The 14,574-nt window shown below is 50.3% G+C and overlaps 2 protein-coding genes across 6 annotated transcripts in view; one reads left to right on the plus strand and one right to left on the minus strand.

Annotated features, from left to right (window-relative positions):
• CCT6B (chaperonin containing TCP1 subunit 6B) overlaps positions 1–14,574 on the plus strand; it is a 34,177-nt gene that overhangs the window by 894 nt on the left and 18,709 nt on the right. For 2 of the 5 annotated variants that reach the window (XM_036034076.1, XM_036034075.1), the window contains exons 1-2: positions 12,093–12,397; positions 14,048–14,111. In XM_036034076.1, coding sequence (XP_035889969.1) covers positions 12,261–12,397; positions 14,048–14,111 — 201 coding nt within the window. In that variant the 5' untranslated portion in view covers positions 12,093–12,260. Of the gene's footprint in view, positions 1–12,026; positions 12,398–14,047; positions 14,112–14,574 lie in introns of those variants that run through there. The other 3 variants (XM_036034077.1, XM_036034078.1, XM_028520810.2) reach the window with 2 other exon arrangements.
• On the minus strand, positions 10,673–12,112 carry ZNF830 (zinc finger protein 830). The gene has a single exon (XM_028520102.2). It carries the CDS (start codon positions 12,075–12,077, stop codon positions 10,974–10,976), a length of 1,104 nt encoding a protein of 367 aa, XP_028375903.1. The 5' UTR covers positions 12,078–12,112; the 3' UTR covers positions 10,673–10,973.

Genomic DNA, 14,574 nt, shown 5'->3' on the forward strand with positions numbered 1-14,574 from the left:
GCCCCTGTGCAAGGAAAAGGCGTGCAAATTCGTGAAGCGATCCATCATTTTAAGGAGAAACATTTTTTTCTTTGTATTATGTCTGGAGGCCCAAGGGCCAACTCTGGCGGTTGGATGATGCTGAGCCTCTGCCACTGCGTTTACTGTGCCGAATTAAGATGATGGGTGCTAATTGAACTCATTGCAGTGATTATTTCACAGTTGTGTGAGTCAGACCTTTATGCTTGCCCACCTTAAACTTAGGCAGCGAAGTATTCCAGTTCTATCTCCATGGAGCCCGGGGAGCAGAGGTTCTTGGGACAGATGGTGGCGGCCTGAACAAGCTCATGTAGTTGGGGCGGAGAGAAAGGTGTTTCGTGAACATTTAGATTTGAAATTATCTTCCAGACAGAGTGCTGACGTGGGTGACATGAGGATAACCTGAGTGAATAGGTAGATGATGGTGCCGTCCACTGAAGCAGGAAATGAGAGGAGGAGGCACATGAGGGGAAAGGGTGAGTTTTGTTTGCCCCCCCCCCCCACGATTCCATTGTCTGGAGTGGGGTAGAGCTCTAACGTGTCACAGAATAAACGAGGTGTTGGGATCGGAAGGTCACTGGAGGCTCAGGTCCTGACTGGCAGCGAGTGGTCCCGAACAAGTGTCTGTCGCTGCATTTACCGTGGTGTTTGGGAAGTCCCCACGACCGCATCTTTCTCCTGTCCCTGCCCTGTCTGGTGCTGTCACCAGCAGCCACATGTGGCTCTTGAGCTCTTGACACGTGGTTCCTCTGAATGGAGAGTGGCTGGAAGTGTGAAGTCCACCCAGATTTCAAAGATGTGTTACCAAATGAAACACTGTGAAATATCTCATCAAATATTTATAACATAAATATTTATAGCATAAATATTTATAGCATAAATATTTATATTTAGATATCAAATCAAATGATATAACATCAAATATTTATAACATAACTAACTTAGTTATGTTGATTACGTGTTGAAGTGATTATGTTGGATGTGTTGGGTTCAATAAAAATATATTATTAGAATTGATTTCAATTTTATTTTTACCTTTTTGGGAATGTGGTGACTAGACGTACAAAACGGTATACTTGGTTCACGTTGTGCTTCTGTTGGGCAGCGTGGGCCCAGACGTCCAGCCTGTTTGTACAAAGTGACGCCTGCGTCTTAAGCGCCACCTTACCCTCGGTGCCTAGGTGGGTACTGGGCACGTCGTAGGCGCCCAGCCCATATTCACGAATCAATGAATGAAACCCAGGAGTGAATGGAATGAATGAACGAAGCTCTGGAAGTGCTAAGCTCCCTCAGACGAGTGTTCGTCACATCGCACCTCTGACTGTGTTTGACACAAACGTGTCAAAAGACAAATGTGTGTTTTGCTTGATTAGATCTCCCAGGAACCCAAATGATGGATCGCTTTTACTCAAGCCTCTGAGGCAAAACGGAAGTAGCCGGCAGTTGTGTTTCCTTAGAGAAGGGGGAACTGCCACCATGGAGAACGAGCTACTGTGTGGTGGGAACCACCCAGACGTAGGTTTCCGTTACGGTCCACCACTGGCTGTGTAACCGTCATCTGTTTCCCTAGCTTCTCCGGGTCTCACTTTTCATGGCGACGTGGGGATCAGAATACCTCTCAGGAGTGTGTGTGACAATGAAACGAGATGACTTGTGTTACCTTGCAAACTGCTCGGCACTCTGGGGTGTTTCAGTAAATGTACATTCCCTCTGCTCCCCAGCCTGGCACGTTCATACCACTGCAGAGTTGAATCATTCAGTTGCTCATCGATCAGCCCATTATTTATTGAGTGCCTGCCCTGTGATAGGCACCCTAACAGGAGCTGGAGGGCAGCAGTGAGGCGAAACGCAGAAATCCCTGCGTAACGGGTGGGTGTGGGAGATGAGGCAGTAAACAGTCAGTAAAGTGCACGGCGTGTGAGATGAGGTGGGTGCTCTGGAGGAAGAGAAAGTAGAGGCGGATGGGTGGTCCCAGGCAGGGCAGGACAGGGTTGCAGTTGCGAACACGGGGGCCAGGAAGGCCTCACCAACCAAGTGACAGTGGAGTAGAGATGGCAAGGAGTGAAGGAGAGAGCCGCGTGGAGTTCTGGGTACAGGATGCAGCAGGAAAAGACCAGGATGTGTCTGTCTGGTTGGGGGATAGCAAGGGTGTGGCTAGAGTAGCAGGAGTAGAGGCTGAGAAAAGGCGGAGGTGAGGTCACAGGGTATCCCAAGACAGGTCTTGTAGGATCTTACAAACCACCGTGAAGGTGTTGGCTTTTATGGCAGGTTTGTGGATTGTACTGAACAGAGAAGTAGCGTGATCGGACTGGTTTTGGCAGGATTGCTCTCCCTCTGGCTGCTGCGTAGAGAAGTTGGGAGTGAGTGAGGCGGCTTCTGTAAAGATGCAGGGGAGAGCCCTGGCTGGTGTGGCTCAGTGGTTGAGTGCTGGCCTGCAAATCAAAGGGTCACAGGTTCGATTCCCAGTCAGGGCACATGCCTGGGTTGACAGCCAGGTCCCCAGTAGGGGGCGCACAAGAGGCAACCACACACTGATGTTTCTCTCCCTCTCTTTCCCTCTTCCTTGCCCTCTCTAAAAAATAAATAAAATCTTAAAAAAAAAAAGATGCAGGGAAGAAATGAGGGCTACTTGGATGTTAACAGTCAGAGCAGTAAGAAACGACCTGAGGCTCGTGGACCCCTCAGGGGTCTGTGGATAGGGTCTGGGGTGTCCTTGAACCTCCTGAAATTCTTATATGAATATTTGTGTGTGAGTGCATATTTGAAGGGAGAGTTTTGTTGGATGGAGTCTCAGGATCCAAATCAAGAACTGCCTTGGCTGCAAATAAGCAGGATGCCCCCTGCCAGTTCCTAGTCACTCCAGGTCCCAGGGTGGTGAAGCCCTTGCCCCAGACCTTGACCCCACGTCCTCCAGGGCACTGACCCTGTCTGTGAGCCTGTCGGAGCTCCTGCCATCCCTTTTAAGAACTGCCAGTTTAGATTCTTTAGGATTGTTACAAAAAAAAAAATCACAGGAAAATGGGTAAATTTTGTTCATTTTTTTTTTAAAGTTTGTTTATTTTTAGAGAGAGGAGAGGTGGGGAAAGAAGCATTGCTCAGCTGCCTCTTCCATGCCCCCGACCCAGGCAGCGAACCAGTGGTCATTTGGTTTGGAGGGCGGGGTTCCACGCACGGAGCCACGCCGGCCGGGGCAGAGTCTGTTGGTTTTTTTCTGCCGCTCACTGTGCTGGCTTGGCAGCTGTGGGCAGGAGCAGGGGAAGTCCCCACACTTTCAGAGAGGCCACGCGGGGCCAGTTCGCACTCCGTGGATTCCTGTTCTGATGACCTCTGGTCTGGGAATCGTGTAAACCTCAGCACTGAGAGCCGATGTTATGATTTGATTTGCTTAATAATCACCCGATTAGACTAAATTGTAAAAAAAACCAAACCAGCGGTGGTGTTTGCCAGGATAAATATTTAAAAGGGAACAGCTGTAGCAAGATGTAATCACTGAGATCAGCCCGTGGCCGTGGAGGCTGGTTCTTAACCAGAGGGGCTTCTTGGCCCCTCCTCCTCCGAACGTCTTGGCGCTGCAGCTGCCAGTCGGGAGGAGGACGGAGCAGAGAGGGGCTGAGTCAGGTGCGTCTTCAGGAGTGGCCGGCCCGTGACGCAGGGGTGGGCCTCGAGGGCAGGGTTGGAGTCACAGATACGGAGTGAGGGGGACTCCGAGCGGCTGCCATCCTTCCTGAAGTTCTAGGGTGGGTTTTCTGGCGTGAAGGCCTGCTGGTCGTATTGTTTCAGGAGGCCAGTTAATAGTTTTCAAAGGGCTAATAATGTGTTTTACAAAGAGTTGAGCCTGTTTGGAAAGCCAATTCAGTTCTGTCTGCTCCCCTGGGCTCGGGGCTGGTGGATGGGCAGCGAGGGTGAATGTTGGTTTTCCAGCTCTGATTCAGGGGCAGAAGTTGCAGACCAGGCTGAACACGTCCTTGCTCTCTGGTTCCTCATGCCTTTTCCTGTACACACACCACGGAAGCCCTGCCCCTTCTCCCCTCCTCTGGGAGCTCCCAGCCGGGGAGTCCGGGGTGCTCTCCCTCGCCTGCCTTGGGCTCCAGGCGCAGCCACCGGGAAGGGGAAGCTCCCTTGTTGGCGTTTCCATTCCACCCAGTGTGCTCTCCTGCTCTGACTCCTGCTGCACTTCTGACACCAGACCTGGGGGCTCCTACACCAAGCAATTCCACGACAGGCCGGGCGCCCTGCAGTCTAATCCAGTCCTGACGCTGTCCACCTGGAGTCAGTGTCGGACGGCATAGGGTGAGGGCTCCGTTGCACACCTGCCCCTCCCACCACTTCAGGTGATAATCAAGCCCAGCATGTGACCTGAGCTTCTGACTGGCCGTTCCCACCGCCCCCTTCTCTGGGTCCATTGATTTGCTAGAGAAGCTCGCAGAACTCAGGAAAACAGCATGCTTAGTGGATTGCCGGTCTGTTATAAAAGGAGGTAACTCAGGAGCAGGCGGTTGGAAGGGGTGCACGTGGCAGGGTATGTGGGAGGGGGTGCAGGGCATCTCCACGTGTTCACTCACCCAGAGGCTCCTGAGCCCCATCCTTTTGGGTCTTTATGTAGGCCCCGTCACCTAGATTATGATCACGTGATTGTTTAAACCGTTAGCCACTGGTGATCGAACCCAGGCTCCACCTCCCTCCCCTGCGGGAGGAAGGAGGGCGGGTGGGAGAGAGGGCTGAAAGTTCTAGCACTGTACTCCTGCAGCGGGTTCCACAGGCAGCCAGCACCCACACTTCCAGTGTCACCTCGTTAACATAAACTCGGTGTGGCCAAAAGGGGCTTGTTTTGAATAACAAATGACACCTTTATCCCTCTCACCACTCTGATCCTTTAGGGAAATTCCAAGAGTGTTAGGATCGTGGTGACAGAAACAGAGGAAGGCCCAAATAGATGCAGGAATTTTTTAAAAAGATTTTATTTATTTATTTTTAGAGAAGGAAGGGAGGGAGAAAGAGAGAGAGAGAAACATCAATGTGCGATTGTTGGGGGCTGTGGCCTGCAACCCAGGCATGTACCCTGACTGGGAATCGAACCTGCGACACTTTGGTTCGCAGCCTGCGCTCAATCCACTGAGCTACGCCAGCCAGGGACACAGGTATTTTTTATTATACTTCACAATGTCACAGTTACACACAGGTGGGGGTTTCTAAGGGAGTGTCCCCGGATAGCCTCATGCCCTGAGGGGGCGAAAGTGAGGCTCAGAGAATCGACTGGGTGGGTGGATACCACATGGCCAGTGGGAGGGGAAGGTCAGATTCTCCATATGATCAGCTCCATCTCGTCACAGTCAATGCGGAGTCCTGCCCAGTTTCTTACACTGTTTACACAACGCCAGACTGGAGTTTTCTTGAAGGTAGGGCTGCATCTTATTCATTTGTTCAACTAGTGTTGCTTGAGTATCTGTGCTAAAAGGACTCCCTTGCGTGTAACTCACTCAGTCCTCTCAGCAATGCCCCTGGAAACAATTGCTCCTCCTGTTTTGTAGCTGGGGAACTGCGGGTGGAGGAACTCACCCGGGGCCGCGTAGCAAGGAAGTGGCGGACCACAGGGCACGGGGCAACTGGTGTTTCCCAGTTGGAAGGTCTGGGAATTGAGGTCATTATTCTCGCTTCCATCGGAGCCTGCTGAGGAGTTAAATTGGTTGCCGGTGGGACGGGGAAAGCAGGGCAGTGTGGAGAGTCTGAGAAACCTCAAGAAACACGGCTTCCCAACCCAGCCGAAGTCTCTGGACAGCACCCGTGAACTTGACAGTAAACGTCTCTGCTCTTACTTCTTGCTGTTTTGGGGAACCCTCTCCCATTTCCCACATTTTAGTAGAATATTGGACTGGGAACCAAAGTTACATCCTAGTACTACTTTAGCAATGAACTTGTGGAGTGAGCTTGGATGAGATGTCCAAAATGGAGGTGATAATTGTTTTATTCATCTGGGGGTGTGGAGACTTGAAAATACAAGGTATGTGAAATCATGATGGTGCGGGGTGCTAGGAGGGACTTGGGGATTGTTGCCTTGAGTGGGCTCCCTCACTTGTGAGCATGCGCCTTCATCTGGCCAGGGGAGCTGCACTTTACGGGGTTGCTTTGAGGAGACATGCACGTCAAGCCTTGGCATTCTGCCAGACACCTGTCGGAATTCAGTAAATGGTAGCCGTCGTTAGTAACCCGACAGCCCGGCTTGGTTGGTTCTCACTCACAAGTATGCTTGGCAGACCGGCAAACAGGTACCACATGCACGCATGTGCACACATACACACACAAGCAGTAACCACCACCACCACCAACGACCACCCGGTCAGCGTGGTCCTGTGAACCCCCCTAGAGGTGACCGCTGGCTCCCCAGTGCGCTGGTAGCTGCCAAGTGCTGTTAGGAAAGTGGAGGGGCAGCCAGATGGAACCGCTCTCCTCCTCGGAGGCCGGGAGTGCTTTCAGTGAGGGATGGCTGGAGCCGAGACGCTGAAATAGCTTTGACTGCCAAGTGACAGGCAGAACGAGCCAAGCGAGATGGTGATGGCAGGAAAGGGGGCTGAGGACTGAGAGCAGCTGGGAGGCCGTGTGCACTGGCCGACTCTAATCTCTGCCGCCAACTCACTTTCTCCCTCGTTTCCCCATTTAAGGTGCCTCTGGGCCGTCAGGACTGCCCACGAGCTCCTGCTGACGTGTGGCTGTCCCTCTGCTGTGTGATGCCATGAAGAATTGTTCCATTTGTTTTTAAGTCCTCACCAAGGATATGTTTATTGATTTGAGAGGGAGGGAGGGAGGAGCGGGAGAGAACTCGCCCCGATTGGGATCGAACCTGCAACGCACATGTGTGCCATGACCGGAATGGAACCTGCAACCTTTTGGCGCATGGGATGACACTCCAGCCGAGCCACCTGGCCAGGGTGCCACACACTCAGTTTTCTAAACCCCTTTCACATGTCCTGTGACTCACCACGCCCTGTGAGGTAACACCATTTCGCAGTGCAGCAAACGAAGGCTCAGAGCGGTGATGTGCTCAGGGGTCACTAGCCATTGAAAATAGGAGAGTGGGAACTTGAACCTGGGTCATCTTTTCTCTCGCCCGTTCCCTGGTTCTTTTCATTACTCCACGCTAATCCAGTGGTTGTTACTGTTAAAGACTTTAGGTCTAAAGTATATTCGCTTTCCTGCAATTTTAACTCCACAGTTTTATTTTTTAAGATTTGATTTATTTATTTTTAGAAGAGAAGGGAGGTAGAGAGAGAAACATTAATGTGCGGTTGCTGGGGGTGATGGCCTGCAACCCAGGCATGTGCCCTGACTGGGAATCGAACCTGCGACGCTTTGGTTCACAGCCCGAGCTCAATCCAGAGCTACACCAACCAGGTAACTCCACAGTCTCACTTTGTTCCTTGGGATGTAAAAAGTAGTCATTACTTCCATCATTAAATGAAATATATGTGAAAGCATTTTATAGGTTGTAAGGCCCTGCGCAAAGTTACATTTGAAGGCTATTAGGAAGTCAACATTTTTTTTCTCCAAGTTAGAGGGACTGTGTGAAGTTGGTAAGTGGGTGAGAGAACTACCTTTGTAGCATTCACGAGAATTTTAATAGATTGTTGCCTGAATCACAGGGTTTTCTAAAGAGAAGAGGCTGGAGAAATCCTTGGGCTTAATCCGTCACACTTGAGAACGTTGTTGGTTTTCAATGTAAGGCCACAACCTGCTTGGCCGGCTCACAGAGGCACCCAGGAGCTCTCAACCTGTCTGTGGTGGGCAGGAAGGACCCCCCCCCAGCTCCTGCCGCTGCTTGCTCGGATCTCTGACCTAACGAGGATTCACCTGATTTGGTCAGGGCCCCGTGGCTCGTGCTCGTGCTCTGGGATACAGAGCATTGGGAGATTTTCTTAAAAAGGTTTCATTTATTTATTTTTAGAGAGAGGGGAAGGGTGGGGGAGAGAAAGGGTGAGAAACATTGATCGGTTGCTTCCTGTACACCCCCCATGGGGAAGGGAATCAGACCTGCGACCTTTCGATTTGCAGGATGATGCCCCACCACTGAGGCACTGGGAGGTGAGGGCTGGGAGCGGGTTTTGAGAGCTTTTTGCACTTCCTAAAAACCCAGTGGGGTTTGTGCGTGTAGTAACACACGTGGCAGTACTTAAGCTCTTCAGCTGTTACACGTGAGGGCTCAACAACCTCAGGACTATACAATTGTTGAGAAAGTTCCAGCCCTTCAAGGGCTTGGCAGTCAGGGCCCTCCATGTGGTTCATAAACTGCCTTTCCAGTCCCCACCCCCCCACAACCCCGTTGTCAGGGATGAACACTGCTCCAGTTAAACTGTCCTGCCCAGTGCCTTCTGAGCATGTTTTATTTTTCCTCTTGTGTACCTTTCTCTTTAAATCTGCACTTCTCATGGTAGCCATCAGTCACAAACGGCTACTGAGAACTCGAAAGGTGGCCAGTCTAAACTGAGACGTGCTGTTAGATACACCCAGATTTCAAAAACGTAGAACCCGGCCCTGGCTGGTGTAGCTCAGTGGATTGAGCACGGACTGCGAACCAAAGTGTCGCAGGTTCAATTCCCAGTCAGGGCACATGCCTGGGTTGCAGGCCATGGCCCCCAGCAACCGCACATTGATGTTTCTCTCTTTCTCCCTCCCTTCCCTCTCTAGAAAATAAATAAAATCTTTTAAGAAAAATGTAGAACCCCCCACATGTAAAATATTTCAATATCTAAATATCGGTTACATATTGAAACAATACTTTGGATATAATGGATTAAATGCATTACACATAATTTCACATTTCTTTTTACTTTTCATGTGGCTACCAGGAAGTTTTAAAACCTGTCTGTGGCTTGCAGTGTATTTTTAAATGGACAGTGCTCCTCTGGATCATTAGCCTAGCCTCTTAAGTCAACCCAGAACTGGACCCGCCATTCAAGCCCATCTTTGTACTTTTCATCTGCTGAAATAATAAAGCAGTGGATGATGGAAAACTCTCGGGTGTGGTTTCTTCCGTACAGTTCAGGCAGGCACGCCTGCTGTGCGTTGTCGGACCGAAGCTGCTGTCACCCATCAGCTGACAGCACAAGGAAGCAAAGGCTTTTTGCAAAAGGCAAGATAATATTCTCAGTAAGTATTAGATGATTTCTCTTAGGCACCCACACTAAAAAACCCTTCAATTCCATCTTTACCTCTCCTGTTTCTCTTCCACTTCTAGTCACTAAAATGTTATTTTTCCTGTGAAATTCTTTCAGTTCTACTCCTTTTCTCTCAATCTATACCTAATCAAAGTCTTGGTTACCCTGTTTTAAAATCTAGTTTCCAAGTAGTCTGCCAGCTTCCTCCCCCTGCACATTCATTCCAGTCTATAGACTATATACCAGCCCGTACTATATGTAATAATATAGTATATACTGCAAGTAAAGTTGTTTTCTGTAATTTTCTTGTAGCAGATACGATTTTTTTTTTTTGCTCAAAAACTTTTCCCACATTGCCTACACGAAGAATTTCCATCTGGTGTTCAAGGCTTTTTCAAACCTAATCTCTTGGTACTCTCCATAAAATCTGAGCTTTAGGGAAACGAGACCGAGTCTACACAAATCACTTAGAATCCTGCCTCACCTATACTGTACGAACCATACAAGTCCTGGTTATTATCATCACCACTCACTTTTGACTATGCCGTGTGCATTTCTATGTCCGGAGCACTGCTAATTCCTTTTTCCTGTTTGAATACCTCTGTCTCCAAAGAGAGAAGTAATGATTTAAACCAACAGTAGCACAAGCCAGTTGTTACTCAAGGAGAAAACTTACATAACAGGTCCTTGAGAAATGTTTTTGTTCAGTATCCTTTGGTTATAACGTTGGTGAAATGCCACAGGAATTGAACTCATTGATACCAATTACCTATGGTAACTGATTTCAATATAAGTAATTTCACTGCACATCCAAGAACTTACAATGACCTTAAGTGAGGCCTTACTGTACATTCTTCCTACAATAGACAAACCAGTAACTCTGAACCCTAATTTGCCATAAACTTTAAGACTGGATGGAACGTAAATAAAAGATAGTATTTCTTTTCTACAGTAACAGTGACCTGTGGAATGTGTTATTTACAAAATAAAAAGCTTGAAAAAATATGAATGGGTTCTGGATTTCGGGCAGTGGCTCTCCAACTTCGGTGTGATTAGAATAAACTGGGAAGCTTTCAAAGTTAATGCAGATGCCTGGCTCCCACTCCAGATTTGCTGAACTGAATAGTAGGGCTTGGGCACCTGAATTTTTAAAAAACCTTCAGAGTTGATTCTTAAGCTTTGTGGGAGATTTTCATGTGCCCCTACATCCAAGAATCCTTGGTTTAAGCAAGAGACACTTTGGGAGAAGGAGGCTGGTCACGCTTGGCGTGTTTTTCACCGTGTTCTCCTACAGTGTGTTTTTGAAAGAGAAACAATACAGGGAACTGATGAACTCTGAATGATGTATGAATCGGAGTAGTGTTCTTGAAAACACCCAAAGCTCCTGCACCCTCCAGTTTGATCAGGGGATCAGAAAAGAAAAAGGCACATATACCCCAATACACTCGGTATTCACCTAAAAGCCTGCCTGTTGGTCTTCTACTAATTTATAAATTTCAAAAACGTAATTACTAAGTAAATATGTATTTATGAACCATATTTACAACTTAGGTTTTTTTCCAACCCCCAATTATATATTGCAATCCATAAATACGTGAAAAAGTTGGCATTTTAATACAATGCTTAAAAAACTCCAAAACAACTCTACCTCAAAAATACTTTAAACCCATTTTCCAAAGTGCTATTTTCACAGGCTCCCATCTGTGCCACAACCACCTAGTCCGGGTATGGAGTAACCGATGGTGGAGGGAGTGGCGGCACTTTTCGCACAGTCACTGAGGGTGTCGGGAACACCGGGTCCTCGCAAACCTACAGCAAGGCCCCCTTCACCCTCCAGTCCTGAGACAGCAAGTCCTGCAGCTCCCCCTCGTCGTCGCTGTCGGCGTTCTCCTCTTCCTTCCTCTGCAGTCCCTTTATGGCCAGGACCTCTTTGAGCTTGTTTTTCAGTTCGTCCTGGCGATTCCGCAGCTTTTCCACCCGGCGGTAGCACTCGATCTGCTCGTCGATCTCCCCGATCTGCCGGTCCAGCCGCCCCTCCTCGTCCTCCTCGGCCACTATCGCTTCGGAAATGGTGTTGACCTGCCGCATGGCTTTCTGAAACTCGTCCCACTCTTTGTCCATCTGGTCCTTTGGGGCGTCCACCTTTCGTACTCTCGCGTCTATCTCAGGGTCGTCAAAAAAGCCTTCTGGTAACGCTTCCGCAGTGTTCTCTTTCCTTTCCACCACTTTTTCATGTATTTCTGCTTTCTCAATGGACCCCGAGTGCGGGACCAGAGGAGCCTTGGGGGGATTTGTATTGGAGAAGCCGCTCGGCAGCATGCCACCTGTTGCCTCCCGCGACGAGGAAAGTGCGTGTTCCTTGCCCTGCACGTCGGGCGGCTGCTTGCTGGCGTCCCCCTCTTGTCCTCCTCCTCCCTCCTCCTCCTCCTCATCTTCATAATCGGGGAGTAAACCAAGTCCCGAAGTCTTACCGAGGGTCGCTCTGCCGGGCTCCTTTCCTGCGTGGTCAGCGTTGGTGAGCGACGCGGACGTGGAGGGCTGTGCCTGGGCCACCTGCGAGGCCTTCGCCCTTTTAGCCTCCTGGCTGTCTGCGTCGGGCGCCTTCCTCTTGGCGGGCTGAGGCGCCGCGCTGGTGGACGGCCCCTGGCTGGGCTCCTTCGCGCCTTTCAGCTCGGCCACTTTCTCTCGGTGCAGCTTTCCCAGGACGTGGGTCTGCCACAGGAGCTCGCTCTTCACCGGGGTGTTGCACAGGGCGCAGCTCAGCTGCCCCAAACGGTTGTACTTGGCGAATGGAGACTCGATGCGCTTCCTGTTGGTGCTCAGGCGCTGCTTCTCCTTCATCAGCCGCCGCAGCTCGTCCTGACTCACCACCCGCTTCCCGGCCGTAGGCCGAGCCGAGGCGGAGGACGCCATCTTCGCGACCCGCCCCGAGGCGTTCCTGGCTTCCGGCGCGGCGACGCCTGATGGCGTCACTTCCTGTTCGGGCGACGTCTGATTGGCTGAGGCTCCAGAGCGTGGACGTTGGCGCCGGGTTTTACCTCGCAGTCGAGACCGAGGTTGTTTTTGCCGGTCAGCTGGTCCTCCAACCGTCCTGCGATGGCCGCGATCAAGGCGGTAAACGCCAAGGCCGAGGTGGCGCGGGCCCAGGCGGCCTTGGCGGTCAATATCTGCGCCGCCCGAGGGCTGCAGGATGTGCTGCGGACCAACTTGGGTCCCAAGGGCACCATTAAAATGTGAGGCGGCGGTTAGGGCGCCGGCGGTGGGTCGGGTGTCGGGACCGGCAGACGTTCCGCCTAGACACGTGTGAACACACCAGTGGGCGATTTCCCTCATTTTCACCCCTGCCCTGCGGTCATCTGTGGCCGGGTGGAGGAGGAGGAGAGAAGCCGCCCCGAGGAGAAGGCCCCACCCACCCATCCGACCAACTTTTCGTTAAGGCTTACGTGCAGTTATAAAGTGCATGTAATATTTCACATGAAACGGAAGCCAGCTAACTCCCCTGCCCTTGAAGACTGTCTGCCCATTTCCCCTTTGTGTCGGCCTTGTTTGGGGGTGCGGCGCAGCAGAGAGGGCACGGGCTTTGGGGCCTGGCGGCCGTGGGTTCAGATCCAAGCTCCCGCAGTAGCTGTCAGTCTTTAGCACGTGTGCCCAAGGTTTCTCCTGTCTGTTCAGCCTTTCAGCGTGGATTTATTTAGCGCCATGCTTCCCTTTAGGAGAGAGCGAGGGAAAGAGACTAGTGAGCGCAAAGAGGTGTGAGAGGAGGGATACAGTCTCAGGATCGAGAGAAATACGTTAACAGGGACACAGGTGCTTGTTAGGTGCTAACTGGGGTACGGAGAACGCAGAGACGACCGAGATAAAAGTTCAGCTTTGGTGGAAATGAACGTGACGTTCGTATGTACTATATAACATGTAGGATGTATTATAAAGTATGTGGCTTGCATTACACTTTTAATCACATAACATGATTATACCGAGGAAGGGGACTAATTATTGATGGGAGGAGGAAAAGACAAATAACAATTGATTTTTGATCATAGTCTTGAAAGGTGAGTTAGAGCTCACTAGCTGAAGAAGTGAACAAGGTCTTGTAGACACAGCAGTTTCAAGGACAAGAAGGCCAACTGGTGTAAATCCAACAAGTGAAAACAAACGTTATGTATTAAGGGAACCACGAGATTTCCTTTGGTAGATGGGGCATTTAAAATAGACGTAAGCCACACTGGGAAAGGTCAGCTATGTCATTGCTGAACAGTTTGGATTTAGCCTTGAGATGGGTGGAGGACATGGAAACCGTTGAAGGGTTTTAATCGGGGAACTGACCGAGCCAGTCTGCCTTTTAGAAAGACAGACGAAGGGTAGATTCCCATTCAGAGCTCTGGGGGCGCTAACCAGTCCAGACGGCAGATGGCGATGATGGTGGTGGGGATGGAGAGGAGGAAGTGGTTTGAAGAGGTGTTTAGGTTGTCCAGCTGACAGAATCTGACGCTCTAATGAATATGAGGGGCAGAGAAAGAAGCTAACCTGAGCGAATGAATGGTGGCGTTTCCTCAAAGTAAAACAACCTGCGGGAAATTCACCCACCTGTGGCTTGTAGACTTCCAGGTACTCTTCTTGAGCCAACCGCTCTCATCGCTCACCAACGACTCTTGTTCTTAAACGTGCACACGCTCCCCCTGGAGTGAAGTCGCTGTGGCAGCGTCTGGGGAAAGTGGCTCCGTGGGCCGCAGAGGGTGGTGCTGCGTGTGGGGGGCCTCCCCGGATTCAAGGGATGTTTTCCAGGCCCAGTTCTCTATATGGAGGAGAACGGAATGGCAAGTACCGAGCATGTCTCGCTTGGTGCTTGCCGTGTGAGGTTAATAACACCTGTGTTTCCTGAACAGGCTCGTTTCTGGTGCGGGTGACATCAAGCTCACCAAAGACGGCAACGTGCTGCTGCACGAGATGGTGAGAGCCGACGCTGCTGACTTCCATGCGCCTTACTGCGACTTAACTGAGGACATAACACAACTCGTGTGTCTGTAAACCAAGGCTGTCAACTGACTATTGCAACCAGGAGATACACTTGTAGGATTAAATGTCAAAAAAAATTTGGGGGGGCTGTTTTCATGTCTTTGTATACTTCAAGTAATAGTTTAGGGATACTTCCAAATTAGTTGTATTTTTTAAAAGATTTTATTTATTTATTTTAGAGAGGGAAGGGAGGGAGAAAGAGAGAGAGAGACATCAATGTGTGGTTGCTGGGGGCTGTGGCCTGCAACCCAGGCATGTGCCCTGACTGGGAATCGAACTTGCGACACTTTGGTTCACAGCCCGTGCTCAATCCACTGAGCTATGCCATCCAGGGGCATTTTTAAAAGACACTGCATTATGCTCTTCATAACCATGGAAAAGTAAAAAAGTCCTTTGC

Source organism: Phyllostomus discolor, chromosome 8, assembly GCF_004126475.2.
Source record: "Phyllostomus discolor isolate MPI-MPIP mPhyDis1 chromosome 8, mPhyDis1.pri.v3, whole genome shotgun sequence".
In the NCBI taxonomy this organism is placed as follows: domain Eukaryota; kingdom Metazoa; phylum Chordata; class Mammalia; order Chiroptera; family Phyllostomidae; genus Phyllostomus; species Phyllostomus discolor.